The sequence below is a fragment of the Erinaceus europaeus genome, chromosome 1 (assembly GCF_950295315.1).
Source record: "Erinaceus europaeus chromosome 1, mEriEur2.1, whole genome shotgun sequence".
NCBI lineage: Eukaryota > Metazoa > Chordata > Mammalia > Eulipotyphla > Erinaceidae > Erinaceus > Erinaceus europaeus.
The window spans coordinates 155,083,088-155,099,407 of record NC_080162.1 but is presented as its reverse complement, the minus strand read 5'-3'; the positions used below and the strand labels follow the sequence as shown (position 1 = coordinate 155,099,407).

The 16,320-nt window shown below is 37.6% G+C and overlaps 1 protein-coding gene across 2 annotated transcripts in view; it reads left to right on the top strand.

Annotated features, from left to right (window-relative positions):
• Positions 1 to 16,320, top strand: part of SNTG1 (syntrophin gamma 1) — a 333,984-nt gene that overhangs the window by 249,647 nt on the left and 68,017 nt on the right. For both annotated transcript variants that reach the window (XM_060198528.1, XM_060198531.1), the window contains 2 exons: positions 13,579 to 13,695; positions 15,164 to 15,235. In XM_060198528.1, the coding sequence (XP_060054511.1) occupies positions 13,579 to 13,695; positions 15,164 to 15,235 (189 nt within the window). The remainder of the gene's footprint in view (positions 1 to 13,578; positions 13,696 to 15,163; positions 15,236 to 16,320) is intronic.

Below are 16,320 nucleotides of genomic sequence, written 5' to 3'. Positions count from 1 at the left end.
GGACCAGGCTAGATCTCTACTTTATCAAAATGGAAGTCAACTGGCTTCTTAGCCTGATAAATGTTGAGTTTGATGCCAATTTGAAAAGACTGTGTTGTGCTGTGACTTAAACTGCATGACTTTACCTCCTGGGAGTGATGTTCACTAATTGGAGAAAACAATGGAATGAGAACAAAGGAAACTCTTCTGTTAACAGTGTCTGAGCTCACCCAAGACTTAACAGCAAAGGTCTACACAAAGATTCCTCAGAAAGAAGACTTGAGTGACTATAGTTAATACTGCATTGCATATTTTCAAGGCATCAAGTATGATCTTAAACATTCTTATCACAAAAGAAAAATGCAATTATATACAGTCATGTATGTTAACTTGCATATGACAATGATCATTTTGCAAAAGGTACAAATATCTGATTATTTTAGTGTATAGTAAAAGCTAATATAATGTTTTTAAATGTTTATTTATTTATTCTCTTTTGTTGCCCTTTTTTATTGTTGTAGTTATTGTTGTTGTTGTTATTGATGTCATCATTGTTGGATAGGACAGAGAGAAATGGTGAGAAATGGGGAAGACAGAGGTCGGGGGAGAAAGACAGACACCTGCAGACCTGCTTCACCGCTTGTAAAGCGACTCCCCTGTAAGTAGGGAGCCAGGGGCTCAAACAGGGATCCTTACACTGGTCCTCGCGTTTTGCACTATGTGCGCTTAACCCACTGTGCTATTGCTCGACTCCCTAATATAGTGTTTTATGCCTATGATTCTTCAATGTAAAAAAAGACTTCAGAACTTTAATATAAACACATGAACTTATAAAATAACAGGTTATTAAACTAGCTGGAAATTTTTTTCACAAAGTATGTATCTATTGATATCAGCGATGCATATATTACTACGATTCATATATTCTGATGTCCACTTTAAATATGTCCTAACTTGTTTTTTAGTTATACCTCAATTAAATTGAAAAATAGGCAAACTACCAAAATATTTACTTTACAGTAATACATAATGTTCTCTAGTCATTCTATGATCACATGCATATATATCCTATTAATTATATTTGCTTTAAACATAGTCTGCTTTAGTGACATTTATGTTTGTAATAGTTTTTTACTCAAGATTTTTATTTAGATTTATTCTTCTCTGTGACATGTGTCTGAAGACCTTACTGAAATTGTTTCATGTCTCTTGAAACATATAATTATTTTTAACAAAACTTGGTAAAGATTTTTCAAGAGTGGCTTTTTAAAATTAGTGATTTAATAAATATTGATAAGATTGTGGTGCAAGATGATTACAGTTCCTACCACCAAGAGTGCCATATCCCATCCCCTCTATTAGAAGGTTCTATTTTTTATCTCTCTGGGAGTATGGATCTCTATGGGATGCATAAGGTGGGAGGTCTGGCTTCTGTAATTGCTTATTCACTGGATATGGACATTGGCAGGTCAATCCATACCCCCAGCCTGTTTCTATCATTTCCTAGTGTGGTAGGGCTTTGGGGAGGTGGGGTTCCAGGACATATCAGTGAGGTCATCTACTTGGGGAAGTTAGGTTGGCATCATGGTTGTAGCATCTGCAACTTGGTGGCTGAAAAGCATTTAAATATAAAGCAGAACAAATTGTTTAATAATCAGGAACCTAAAGGTAAGAGTATAGCAGATGAGAGTTGGGGTCCTCATGTTGGAAGAAGCTAGGAAGTCTATTAGGTATATTCGGAGTGGCCCATGACTTTACTAATTTTTGCCTGACTCCCATAGATAACAGGCAGGTGGAGCAAACGTATTGTCTAGGGAGATAGTATCAGAGTTGGAATAGTACTAGATAGCTGGATCAGAGCATAGAGTAGCTCCCAAATATAGGTAAAATATATAAATACTGTTAACTGTAAACCCCCCACCCCCCATCTATAATATGACCTAGGACCCATGTCTATTCATATTTAGCATAGGAGCCTGTACAACCTCTGCATCTCTATGGGACTAGCCTCAAATCCCATGGTCACAGCTAGGAACATTCTAGGATGCACTCATTTTAGGACCAGTTTTCCTCAAGTGGCAGAATGTGTTGACCCAGCCTCCCTTTGGAGAGGTGGACAGCTTCCACTATTGTTGTTCTACATTGAGGGCAAATTTCTGTAGAGGCCCATAAGAGGGTTTGTTGTTAAAATTCAGGGGCTCCAGCAGGGCGGGCTAGCGTCGCGGTGGTAGACAGAGACTCATGGACACACGGCTGGGCAGGGAAGCTATATTTCTTTATTCAGGAACAACGATTCATAAACTAACCCAAACTAATCACCAAACAAAAACTCTCCTGCCTCCTTCTCACATGGCAGCACCAAGAACTCTCGAACTTTGGAACTCTGGAACTCTCTCAGGGTTCCTTGGGGCGGGGACAAGCGGGCCCGTGAAACTAGCAGGACTGAACCAATTTTCTTGGCAGGGGGAGAGCTAGAACAACCCAATGTAAAGCATACAACAAGGGTTTATGACGTTCCTGATGGAGATGACCAGTGATGGTGTAGAGAGGGATCTTTCAGAGATCTAGGCCCATCATCTCTATGTGGGAATCTCAGGATTCCCTAACTAGGGGCCCGAATGATGGGATGGCCTGATAGTGACCAAAAGGACCAGCATTAATGATTGCCGATTTCTTGCCCTTATCCTGGTTTTGTAGTTCTTACTTTATGTGACAGGATTAGACTTGGGTGACTGAGGTAAATGAAATAGGAAGTAGGTGAGGAAGGTAGATTTGGGGGCCAAGTGGTGGTGTTTCTGGTTAAGTGTACACATTACAGGACACAAGGAGCCAAGTTCTAGCCCCTGGTTGCCACCTGCAGGGAAGGCTTCACAAGTAGTGAAACTAGGCTGCAGTTAATCTTTCTGTCTTTTTCACTCTCCTCTATCTCCCCCTACCATCTCAATTTCTCTGTCTCTATCCATTAATAAATACATAAAAATATTCTAAAACTAACAAATAAATAATATTATAAAAAAGAAGAAAATATTTGAGTACTTTGTAGTGTCTTTTTAAGGTCTTTCTACTTGCATGCTGCACTTATTGAGTCCTGTAGACTATTACACACTTTTACTTTAAGGTATATATGTTCCCCTAACTTATGGATATGCATGCACATGTGCCCTATCTCATGGGCCCTGGTCTATATCTAGGTTCTGTAACTTTTTTGAAGTTGCCACCTGAAATGGAACTAGAATCCTATGAGCTAGGAAAGGCCTCACCAGAGTATTAGAAACTTATGGTTGATATCCAAGGCTTGGCATCTCTGGACACGGTCCAAAGTGAAACATCTTGCATTATTGAGAAGGATACTTGCCTTAACATAGAAAATAAAGTGACTAATTTTCAGCCAAAGGAACAGAGTGAAGAAATATCCCTTAGAGATGTGATAATCCTCTCTATTATTTATATTCTCAGCTCACTTCTCAAAACTCTGCTCAATTCAAAATAGTAAAATTATGCCTGTGACAATAAGTCTCTTATAAATTATTTCCTCAATGAAGTGACCAAAATATATGTAGAAAAATTATAGTTAGTGACATTTCTTTTTAAAGTATCAACATAGGGGTTGCATGGTGGTGTACCTGGTGGAGTACACACATTACAGTGCACAAGGACCAGGATTCAAACGCCTGGCTCCCACTTGTAGAGGAGAAGCTTCATCAACTGTGAAGCAGTGCTTCACATCTCTCTTTCCTTCTTGCCCTTCCCTTTCAATTTATCTGTCTCTATCAACAATAAGTAAACAAATAAATAAATAAATAAGTAAATTTATTTTTAAAAATTTAACATAGCATTGATCCCTTAATGACTGCATCAGAATAACTCTATTCTATTTTGTCAATGCAAAAAAAAAAAAGCTATAGAGCTATAAACTCTCTCATGTCAAAAAGAAATTCAGTGGTCTAAGTTAATTGAAAAATATAATGATGGTTAAAGTTAACATATTTCATGCTAACTAAAATTTCATATCATTGCAATGGTCCTAAATTATAGGGTACTTTAATAATCTTCATCAAATTAACCCCTTCCTATAAAATACACAAAACTATGTTTTTTAAAAAATAAGTTGGTTATAAAACCGTTACTAGTTGTCCATATTGAATGTTATTTTTAAAATACATTCAGATAAGTACTATACCAAGTATTCTAGGTATATGCAAATTAGCCTACTTATATACACTTTTGTGTTGAGAATATATTAGAAGGGAGGTATCAAATCTTCACCAACCATAAAGTATATTTATATTATTATTTGTCTTCCTCAAAAATTGGTTCTGTCTTTTCAGAGTAGTCACTTTGGAAGATATAAGAGAATATGTATAGTGTTACTGCATTATACTTCTTAAAGTTTTTTTTTTAATTTGTTGCCCTTGTTGTTTTATTGTTGTATTTATTATTGTTGCTGTTATTGATGTCGTCATTGTTGGATAGGACAGAGCGAAGTGGAGACAGGAGGGGAAGACAGGGGGAGAGAAAGATAGACACCTTCAGACCTGCTTCACCGCCTGTGAAGTGACTCCCCTGCAGGTGGGGAGCCGGGGGCTCGAACCAGGATCCTTTCACTGGTCCTTGCGCTTAACCCACTGTGCTACCACCCAACTCCCACTTCTTAAAGTTTTATGCTTTACATTCAGGTCTACCATTTGAGTTGGTTTTAGCATATGATGGTGATGTTCATTGTTATGTGTTTAAATACTATGTTTTTTTCAATATTATTAATTACAAGACTATTCTGTTGTTTGCTGTTCCTCTTTTTTAACTACATTTTCTGTAATTTCATATTTTCATTACTGCCTCATTTTTTAAAACTTTATATTTTTAATATTTATTTATTCCCTTTTGTTGCCCTTGTTTTATTATTGTAATTGTTGTTGAGTCATTGTTGGGTAGAACAGAGAGACATTAAGAGAGGAGGGGAAGACAGAGAGGCAGAGAGAAAGATAGACACCTGCAGACCTGCTTCACCACCTGTGAAGCAACTCCCCTGAGGTGGGGAGCTGGGGGCTCCAACCAGAATCCTTTCCAGGGTCCTTGCACTTTGTGCCGTGTGTGCTTAACCCTCTGCGCTACCACCCAACTCCCTACTGCCTCATTTTAAAATTTCTATTTTCTACAATTTTAGATACTCAGTAATATATTTTTTAATTATTATTTCATATCCAACAACATTGGCAAAGTAAATATTAATTATAATCATTTCATTAAAATCATATACCATGTATTCATATTCATATGATAAAACTATAACTTTTTCCATATCTAATACATATTTTTCTTTCCTTAAAGAATTGAATAAAACCTCAAATTATGGTTGATAACTAAGTGTAAATATCTTTATATGAATTAAATAAATTTTCTTCACCTGGGGAGGTGACTGAGCAGGTAGAAAACATCATTTCCATGTGTGAGGCCCCATGTTCTGTCCCGACCCACTATGGCATGTAATGGAGCAGTGTTTTGGCATCTAACTACCTGCCTCATCTAGCTACTTATCTATATATCACTATTTATCCCAACATACACCAATAAATATGACATTAAGAGAAAGATATTTTATATTTTTATACTTTACTGTGTATAAGTGAGATATTTCACCTAATATTTTTCTTTCGTAATAGATATTATTTATCCTATGATTTTAGTTATTTTTCTGTTGTTAGTTATATTAATGTTTTGAAGAATTAGTATTTATTTATTTATTGGATAGTGACATCCAGGAAATGCAGAGAGAAAGTGGAGACAGAGGGAGAGAGAGGGAGAGAGAGACCTACAGTACTATCTCACCACTTGTGAAGCTTTCCCCCTGCAAGTTGGTCTGGGGGTTTGAACCAGGATCCTTACATATTGTAACATGTGTGCTCAATGAGGTTTGCCACCACCCAACCCCTATGTCTTAAAATATGATTATATTTGTCATTGTGTTGTTGTTGACTGCAGGTTTTCCTTGCATAGAGCCAATATATAGCACAGCACTGTAGCTTCCTCTGGTGCATGTAGTAGCTGTACGCAAGCCTGATTACTGTACATTTTAAAATATTGCATGTGTATATACAATATAGAAACAGATGTAGGGAGAGACCACTGTGCAAAACATTTCCCCAGTGTTGTGGGGGCCTGAATCTAACCTGAATTCGTACATATGGCAAAGCATTTACCCTTGGAATTATTTCTGTTGAGTGAGAAAATCTGTTTAAATGCAAGATTGTTCAACATATAGTGCATTTTTTTTACTAGAGCACTGTGCTGATCTGGCTTGCGGTGGTATTGGGAATGGAGCCTAGGACTCTGTAGCCAGAGGCATGAACATCTTTTTGTATAAGCATTATGCTATCTCCCCTCCCCCATTACAATTATTATCATATTTTAGTAACACATTACCATCCTGAAATTTCTGTTTCATTATTCAGGAGCTTAGATAAACTACAATCTGAGGATCATTGTAAACCATATATATATATATATATATATATATATATATATATATATCAGCATTTTCTGAGTCATATGCATGTCATTAATCCAAGTTTGATTTCCTGCAAGTGCTTACTGACTTCTATCTCAGCAATATGGGAACAATACAGATACTCTTTTAATATTGTTTTTTTTTTTAAGTTTTTTTATTATTTATTTTATTTATTTATTCCCTTTTGTTGCCCTTGTTGTTTTATTGTTGTAGTTGTTGTTGGATAGGACAGAGAGAAATGGAGAGAGGAGGGGAAGACAGAGAGGAGGAGAGAAAGATAGACACCTGCAAACCTGCTTCACCACCTGTGAAGCGACTCCCCTGCAGGTGGGGAGCCGGGGTTCAAACCGGGATCCTTATGCCGGTCCTTGTGCTTTGCGCCACCTGCGCTTAACCCACTGTGCTACAGCCCGACTCCCAATATTGTATTTTTTTAATGATAGGAGGAGAGAGAAAGAATCAGATAACACTCTGGTACATGTGCTGCCAGAGATTGAATTTAGGACCTCATGCTTAATAGTCCAATGTGTTATCCATTGTGCAACCTCCTGAACCATACAGGCAATTTTTTCAAAGCAGATATTTAATTATTTTCTTTTTTAAAAAATATTTTATTGCCTTTTGTTGCCCTTTTTTTAAATTTTTTATTTAAGAAAGGATTAATTAACAAAAACATAAGGTAGGAGGGGTACAAATCCACACAATTCCCACCACCCAATCTCCATAACCCACCCCCTCCCCTGATAGCTTTCCCATTCTCTATCCCTCTGGGAGCATGGACCCAGGGTCATTGAGGGTTGCAGAAGGTAGAAGGTCTGGCTTCTGTAATTGCTTCCCCGCTGAACATGGGCGTTGACTGGTCGGTCCATACTCCCAGTCCGCCTCTCTCTTTCCCTAGTAAGTTGTATCTCTGGGGAAGCTGAGCTCCAGGACACATTGGTGGGGTCTTCAATCCAGGGAAGCCTGGCCAGCATCCTGGTGGCATCTGGAACCTGGTGATTGAAAAGAGAGTTAACATACGAAGCCAAACAATTTGTTGAGCAATCATGGATCCCAAGCTTGGAATAGTGCAGAGGAAGTGTTAGGGAGGTACTCACTGCAAACTCTAGTGTACTTCTGCTTTCAGGTATATATTTTGCAGTAGTTTATGGATACGTGTGCACATAAGCTCTCTCTCACAGAAACTGGTGTATATCTAGATTATGGGACTTTGTTAGAAAGTGAACTATCTGAGATGAAATTAGAGTGTACTATAAAAGGAAAGGTCTCACCCGAGTAATGAAGCTGAAGGGTTGTCATTCCACACGTGAAGTCTCTGGACACAGTCTGAGGTGAAGCATGTTGAGGTGGCAATCGTTGCGTTGGATAGGTTGTGATGTTGCCCTTGTTTTATTGTTGTAGTTATTATTGTTGTTATTTATGTCATTGTTGGATAGGACAGAGAGAAATGGAGTGAAGAAGGGAATATGGGGGGGAGAAAGTTAGACACCTGCAGACCTGCTTCACGTCCTGTGAAGCGACTCTCCTGCAGGTGGGGAACCAGGGGCTCAAGAGATCCTTAGGCCGGTCCTCACGCATTGCACCACCTGCGCTTAACCCGCTGTGCTACCGCCTGACTCCTTTAATTATTTTCTTATCTTTATTTATTTGTTGGATACAGACAGTCAGAAATTGAGAGAGAGGGGGGTGATAGGGAGAGAGACAGAGAGACCTGCAGCACTACGTCACCACTTGTGAAGCTTTCCTCCTGCAGGTGGGGACCAGGGGCTCAAACCTGGGTCCTTGTGAACTGTAAAATGTGCACTCAGCCAGCTGTGCCACCACCTGGACCCATACAGACATTTTTTAAAATATATTTTTCTTAAAAATTACTGAGAAAATGAATGGTTTACAGTAAACAGTAAATATAGTTGTTGGTACATGTATAAAAATTTTCAGTTTTTGGGAGCCGGGCGGTAGTGCAGCGGACTAAGCGCAGGTGGCGCAAAGCACAAGGACCGGCATAAGGATCCCTGTTTGAACCGGGCTCCCCACCTGCAGGGGAGTCGCTTCACAGGCGGTGAAGCAGGTCTGCAGGTGTCTATCTTTCTCTCCTCCTCTCTGTCTTCCCCTCCTCTCTCCATTTCTCTCTGTCCTATCCAACAACGACAACAACAATAATAAGTACAACAATAAAACAACAAGGGCAACAAAAGGGAATAAATAAAATAAATATTAAAAAATTTTTAAAAAATTATTCAGTTTTCTCCAAAACACTCCAACCTGCAGCCTAGATCCTCATCCACCATCATGCACCAGGATCTGAGAGTCCCACACCTTCAGAGTCCTTACGTTGGTATAATACACCAAACTCAGTCCAAGTTCTGCTTTTGTTTCCCTTTCTGTTCTTATTTCTCAACTACTGTCTATAAGAGCAGTCATCCCAAATTCATCCATTTCTTTCTGGTTTGTCTTATTTAACATGCTTCCTTCAAGCATCATTCAAAATGAGGTGAAGAAGATGAATTCATGGGAGTCGGGCTGTAGCGCAGCGGGTTAGGCACAGGTGGTGCAAAGCACAAGGACCGGCATAAGTATCCCGGTTTGAACCCCGGCTCCCCACCTGCAGGGGAGTCGCTTCACAGGCAGTGAAGCAGGTCTGCAGGTGTCTATCTTTCTTCCTCCTCTCTTGTCTTCCCCTCCTCTCTCCATTTCTCTCTGTCCTATCCAACAACGACAACAACAATAATAACTACAACAATAAAACAAGGGCAACAAAAGGGAATAAATAAATAAATATTTAAAAAAAAGAAAAAAACTTAAAAAAAATGAATTCATTAATTTTAATAACTGAGTAAACTGTGCTATATATCACAGTTTTTTTAGCCACTCATCTGTTGTTGGACACCTAGGTTAATCCAGTTTTGGCTATTAAATTGTGCTGCTATGAGCAAAGGAATACACAGATCTTTTTGGATGAGTGTGATTGGCACTGAGGAATATATTGCCAGGAAAGGAATTGCCTTTTCATAGGATTGGTCCATTTCTAGTCTTCTGAGAGTTCTCCAGACTGCTCTCCACAGGGGTTGGGCCAATTTATATCCCACCAGCAGTGCAGGAGAGTTCTTTTGTCCCCACAACCTCTCCAACATTTGTTGTTACTATCCTTTCTAATCAATGACATTCTCACAGGAGTGGAATGGGATCTAATAGTTTTCTTTATTTGCATTTTCTGACAATCAATGACTTGGAACATTTTTTCCCCATGTTTGTTGGCCTTTTGAATCTCTTTGATGAATATTCTGTCCATATCCTTTCCTGATTTTTGCATTTTGTCATTGTTGTTGTTGTTGAGTTTGCTGAGCTCTTTACATATTTTATTTATTAGACTTTTGTCTGGTGTATTTCATGTAAAGATCTCCCATTCTGTATGAAGTCTCTTTATTTGGGTGTTGGTTTCCTTTGCTGTGCAGAAGCTTCTAAATTTGATGGAGTCCTACAGTTTTATTTTTGGTTTTGTCTGTTGTTAAAATTCGGCGGCTCTTGCTGTGAGGCTAGCTTCATGGGCGGGTAACAGAGACGCGGAGACAACGGCTGGGCAGGGAAGCTGTATTTCTTTATTCAGGAACAACGATTCATAAACTAAACCAAACTAATCACCAAACAGAACTCTGCTGTCTCTTTGCGGCGGCACAAGCACTCTCTCTTACTCTGGAACTCAGGAACCCTCTCTCTCTTACTCTATAACTCAGGAACCCTCGAATTCTGGCGGGGTCCCTAGGGGCAGGGCCAAGCGGGCCCGCAAAATTAACTGGACTGATCTAATTCTCTTGGCGGGGGAGAACTAGAACCCAATGTAAAGCATACAACATTTGTCTTTCTTGAAATTGGCTTTATATCATTGAAGATGCCTATAAATTTTTTTGGAGATTTCCACCAATATTTTTCTTTTAGTATTTGATATCTACTGGTCTAATAAGTCCTTGATTCACCTGGAGTTGTGTTTGTTTCTGGTGAAATGTAGTAGTTTACTTTCATTCTTCTGAACATTCTTCAACCCAATTTTCCCAACAACATTTACTGAATAGACTTTCTGTATCCATTTAATGGTTTGGGCTTCCTTGTCAAAAATTAAGTGTTCATAACTGCAGGGGCTTATTTCTGGGTTCTCAATTCCATTCCGCTGGTCACTATGTATGGTTTTGTTATAGTACCAGGCAGTTTTGATTTCAGTGACCCTATAATATAGTTTAAGATCTGGGAGTATGATGCATCTAGTTCTGTTTTCCTTTTTTTTTCCAGGATTGTTTTGGTGATTCTAGGTATTTTTTTACTGATAAAATTTTAGAGCTTTTGCTCTATTCTCTTAAAAAATTGGTAAGACATATATATATATATATAATCTGAATCAGTTATTACCCCAGCAATACATCAGAGCAAAACAACCACCCACTCAACTGGGTAGAACTCATCAATCAAACAACAACAATAAAACAATAGCAAAAAAATGGAATAAATAAATAAATAAATAAGTAAATGCTGGGCGTTTCTTCCTGGGCACATGCTCTCTGGGTTGGAGAGAACTAGACCGGAGCCAACCTGGGTTGCTGCTTACTAAGCAACACTGGAGAGAGACCAGGAACTCGTGACGGAGCAGAAACTCAATTTGTCTTTATTGATCAGAGACAACGCTTTTATCTCTTAGAAACAGAAGTGGCAAGTTAGAAAAGGAAATGGCTAGGAAAGGGGGTGGAGAAAAGAAAAGAGCAGGGTAGGTAGCAACTCCCTTAGCAACTGTTGCGAAAGTTTTAACTGGTGGGATTATTTAATACCCTTCTGGCAGGGCGGCAAAACAATGATTTTGTAAATAGACCGTAATAGTAATATTAGCAATGGAGGATGGAGTAGAGCGGGGTGGGGGTGTGGCTTAAGGCCTGACAAATAAATATTAAAACAAAGAACTCAGCAATCATATTTATTTCTATTTGTTAGCTTGCAAGTTAACTGAAGGTTTGACATTAGACAATAGACTAAATTAGATTATAATTGGATCTAGAGAGTAGTTAGGATTCTCTGATTTCTACTCTACCATATTCTGTCTTCTTTATCTTAGATATTTTTTAAACAGTTGTGGCATAAAAGCAAACCAGTCACTAACTCTTCATGTATCATGTTTAATAATATCTTATTAATCATAGCAGTATTCTATTAGACATAATAAATCTCACAGTAAAAAAAAGGAAAAGTGTGAAAGCAGCAAATAACGTTTTGTCAACTATATAGGCAAGTAATTTATATGAGGTGAGAAATGTATCCTCTCAGATACATCTACCACATAGATTATGAAAGAATAAATGGAATGATATACAGTGATTATGTAAATATATTCTTAGGAATGTAATACTCATTTAAGTATTCATGCATATGTTTGAACCCACAACAAATAAATGATAAAAAGAAGACTGGTTTATCTTCCATTAAGTTTCTTTTGGAATTTTATTCATTACATTTATGATCTGGGGCAAAATAACTGTCCCCCCTACTATTTAGCATATGAAAAACATTTTTGTAATTTGTAACTAAAATATGTATATCCTTACTCTACAATCAAAAAAGATTAAATTATATCAAATTGGAATAAAATGATTGGAACTGGAGGTGTGCTTGGATCCAGATTTCCATCATAAACCAGGATTAAATTATTTGAAGTACTATCAGTGGTAAGAGAAGAATCTGGAAGTGGACACACATGAAGCCTCCTGTGATGGGTCTTTGCTGAGTGTGACTCCAACCAGAACTCTATCAAAGTATTTATTGACCAAAGTATGCAAAAGTATACCAAAGTATCAAAGAAGAATGGGGAGCATCAAAGTATATTTTCAAGAGTTTTTATAGCATAATGGTTAATGTCAAGATAAATTTATCAGGTCAGAAAATGTCAGAGTATATAAGGATAATTAATGTCTGATCATGCAAGGTAATCTAAATGTCATGCATGTACAAGTCTTCTGGCATCATGAATATTATGTCTAGCCTCAGGTCACCTTTGTGTCATTCCCAACTCTAAGAGGGGTGCTAGGTTTCATCAGAGCATATAGATTGAGGCTGTCCCCTATGAAGTCTGTTGAATGGTCATAAATTTATCACCTTCAACAGAAACCATTTACATCAGAAAGCAGAAATTGTGACAAAGGAAACAGATGAACTTCTGCAAATAGCCTGGCATCATGGTTCTTAACAAAGGAAATGGAACAGCAGAAAGAAAAGAAAAGTAAAAAAACGGCAGTACAAGCACATAGCAACCAGTAACAGACAAAATGAAGCCATGAGGTCCTCAATAACAAGTAACAGTCAGCATGAAATTAGGGGTCTTCAGCAGAGGTGGTTATGCTAAGCAAAATATTTAGACAGCTGGAAAACTACTGAATTGTTTCACTCATATGTGAAATATAGATGACTAAAACGAGTAAACTTGTAAAAACAATGCTATTGAAGCTGTCTCTTGAACTTTGTGAGAACTGTTGTGGTTATGACAGGTCATCAACCTTAGAAGGAAAATATGGTGATTTACAGTGACTATGTATAGTTATGAGATTATATCCTTGAAATCTTATAATTTTCTATGAAAATGCTGTTAACTCATTATTTGAGAAGCACGATAAAGTTAATCATCCCAAAGTATAGGAGGCATACCAACCACAGGATGCTTCCTCATGCATCTTTCTTTGATTTTTCTTCTTTACACATTCAAATAATTTGTCCTGAAAGCACGCTCCTAGATATTAGAATGTCATCAATTGGAGAACTTAGGGAGTGAATACATAAATTAAACTACGAAAAAATTAAGTAAGATTGATAGATAATGGGAGATGAGTTTGTTGGCATGTTGGACTGCATGAACTAACACTTGGTACATGCTAATGAAGACATATTATAAACTTATGTGCGTGTGGTTGACTTTCACTTATTAATAATAAATCAGGTTAATGTACTCTTTGCATCAATTGACTCAATAATATTATAAAATAAAAATTCTACATGATATGAAAATATGCATGAGACATTTTAAATGGTCTTTTTTTTTTTACTATTAATTGGATTTAATTTTCTTATAGATAGTCTATATGGGCTGGTGTGAAGTACGGGAGCAGGACCCCCTTCAAGATCGAGTATATTCTCCCACATTTCTAGCCCTAAGGGGCTCTTGTCTTTACAAATTCCTGGCACCTCCAGTAAGTACTTTTGTTTAACAGTTTATATGTTTTCTATGTTGTCTCAGCAAAGGGATATCAACTTGACAAAAAAAAAAAAAGAAATGATATCACTACATTTGGATAATAAGGTGTGAAGAATGCAGTAGTCAATCCTAAGATTTCTGGGGAAAGAAAATCATGCTAACATAGCTATGTTCTAGACAAAAAAAAAAAATCCCTTGGATTCCAACGGAAGTACTGAGAATCCTCTCAAAAGATAATTGAGGTGATAACAAAGGGCAGAAGTATTCTAAGAGACTATACCTGAAACATACATTAATTTAATACAGCATGTGTGTTCTTGATTTAAATACCTGCTTTCTAATAATTGAAACATCTATAAAGTATTTCTGTTTAGGCATTTATGAAAGTCAAAGTATGTATATGTAGTACAAGTCTTTCAGAATCATATTACTAGCAGCCCAAAGTTCTATAGTGGAACAGGATGCCAATTTGATGAAGGATGAGATAGTATTAACACCTATACTGGTGAAATGTGGAAATGTACCCTTGTTACAAATTAAAATTTTTTTAAATTAAAGTTAACTCAAATTGATATCTAGCATTCTTTAAGGAAGTGAGGGTGATCTGTCTGCAACATCTGTCACCCCATTGATTGCCAGGGTTGATTCAGCTGATCTGGCTGGCTAGGTGGGTGTGTCCTTCCTCCCTCACTGCTCCATGTGCGTTCCTCCCAAAGCTGCAAGCTTGGTAGAAGAGGACAGCCTTCCCTGAATACAGACCGACTGGTCTTCGGTTGAGGGTATATGAGTAGCTGCGCTCTCCTGGTAGAACTTCCAAACAAGCTCTCTAGTATTCTTTGAGCATAACTAATGGTAAACTGAGAAAAATATTGTATGTGTGAATATAAATAGGATTGATATGTAGAAAATGCACATTATTTAAAAAAACTAAAGGTATTGGATTATAATATTGATGCATCAAATATAAAACTTTTAATGAAAGTAAGATAAGTGGTAAAATTTGGAAGAGGGACTCAGTACATCATACTTGGACCTTTATAATAATTTCTTCACAGTAAGAGAGTATGTAGCCTAGCTGCTTATGTGTTATTTATACATTATATGGTATAGATCACAAAAAGAAAGAGGGGTATGGAAGGTGGTGCGTGCCACATTAGATGCACACATTACCATGAGCAAGGATCCTGGTTGGACCGCCACACTGTCCTCCTACAGTGAGGAAGATTCAGGTATCTCTCTTTCTCCCTCTGTCTCTCTCTCCCTTTCAATTTCTTTATTTCTTATCTATTAAAAATAAGGGGAAAAAAGGAAAATACATCCATCTGGAGCTATGGATTCATAGTGCCTAGTGGCAGCAAGCCCCAGCAATAGCCTTGATTGTAATACATAAATAAATAAATACATTAGGAAAAGGGGTTATGTTTTCTTTTTTCAGTGGTCTATCAGTTTCTCATGTTTTAAAGGTAACCACCTGGGACTGGACCAGAGCAGAGAAAACATTTTCAGTCTATGAGATTATGTGCAAGATTCTCAAGGTATGGTCAATATGTAGTGATTATTTAAATGGCTTTATCTCATAAAATTGTTATTCTGAACTCATAAGTAGTTTTTTGAAAGCAAATGGTGAAAAGATATATATGTAAAGAATTTTCAAAATAAATGTATATAAGATAAAAGAGAGTCGGACGGTAGTGCAGCAGTTTAAGGGGAGGTGGCGCAAAGCACAAGGACCAGCATAAGGATCCTGGTTCAAGCCCCCGGCTCCCCACCTGAAAGGGCGTTGCTTCACAAGTAGTGAAGTAGGTCTGCAGGTGTATATCTTTCTAGGAATTGCGCGGTAGCGCAGCAGGTTAAGCGCACATGGTGTGAAGCACAAGGACCAGCATAAAGATCCCCATTCGAGCCCCTGGCTCCCCACCTGCAGGGGAGTCGCTTCACAGGCGGTGAAGCAAGTCTTCAGTTGTCTTTCTCTCCTCCTCTCTGTCTTCCCCTCTTCTCTCCATTTCTCTCTGTCCTATTCATCAATGATGACATCAACAATAACAACAATAATAGCTATAACAATATAAAGGGCAACAAAAGGGAATAAATAAATAAATAAAAAGATAGTATATAGAAAAATATATAAGCATTGGCATATGGCTTATAATCATCTTCACCATACTTTTCAGGCTTCAGTAGCTGGGTAGGAATCAACTGAGGAAAAAGAAATCAGCTGAATTTTAACCCATTGTTGGTATAATATATTGCTTGTTTTGCTGAGCAAAATATTAAAGAGTCACATTTCAGTAAGACTTAAAATTAGGAAGTAGGAAACATAAGGCCAGAGCAAAGAAAGATTTTAATCTTAGGATAAGATTATCATTACTTGCAACAGAATATACATTTGTCACAAATGAATTTAAGTTCTCTACTGTACACAGGGTTTGCAATCTGAAGTCATCAATAACTACAGTAAGTCCCAATGGTTTTTTTATTCATGTTAAAAAATCAAAATAGTAACTATTGACAAAACTTAAATATTAGTCTCTCAGCCTTCCTCCCTCCCTCTCTTTCTCTCTATTACCCCCTTTCCTCTCAATTTTTCCCTGCCTTTATAATTAGTGAATCAGTCATTCTT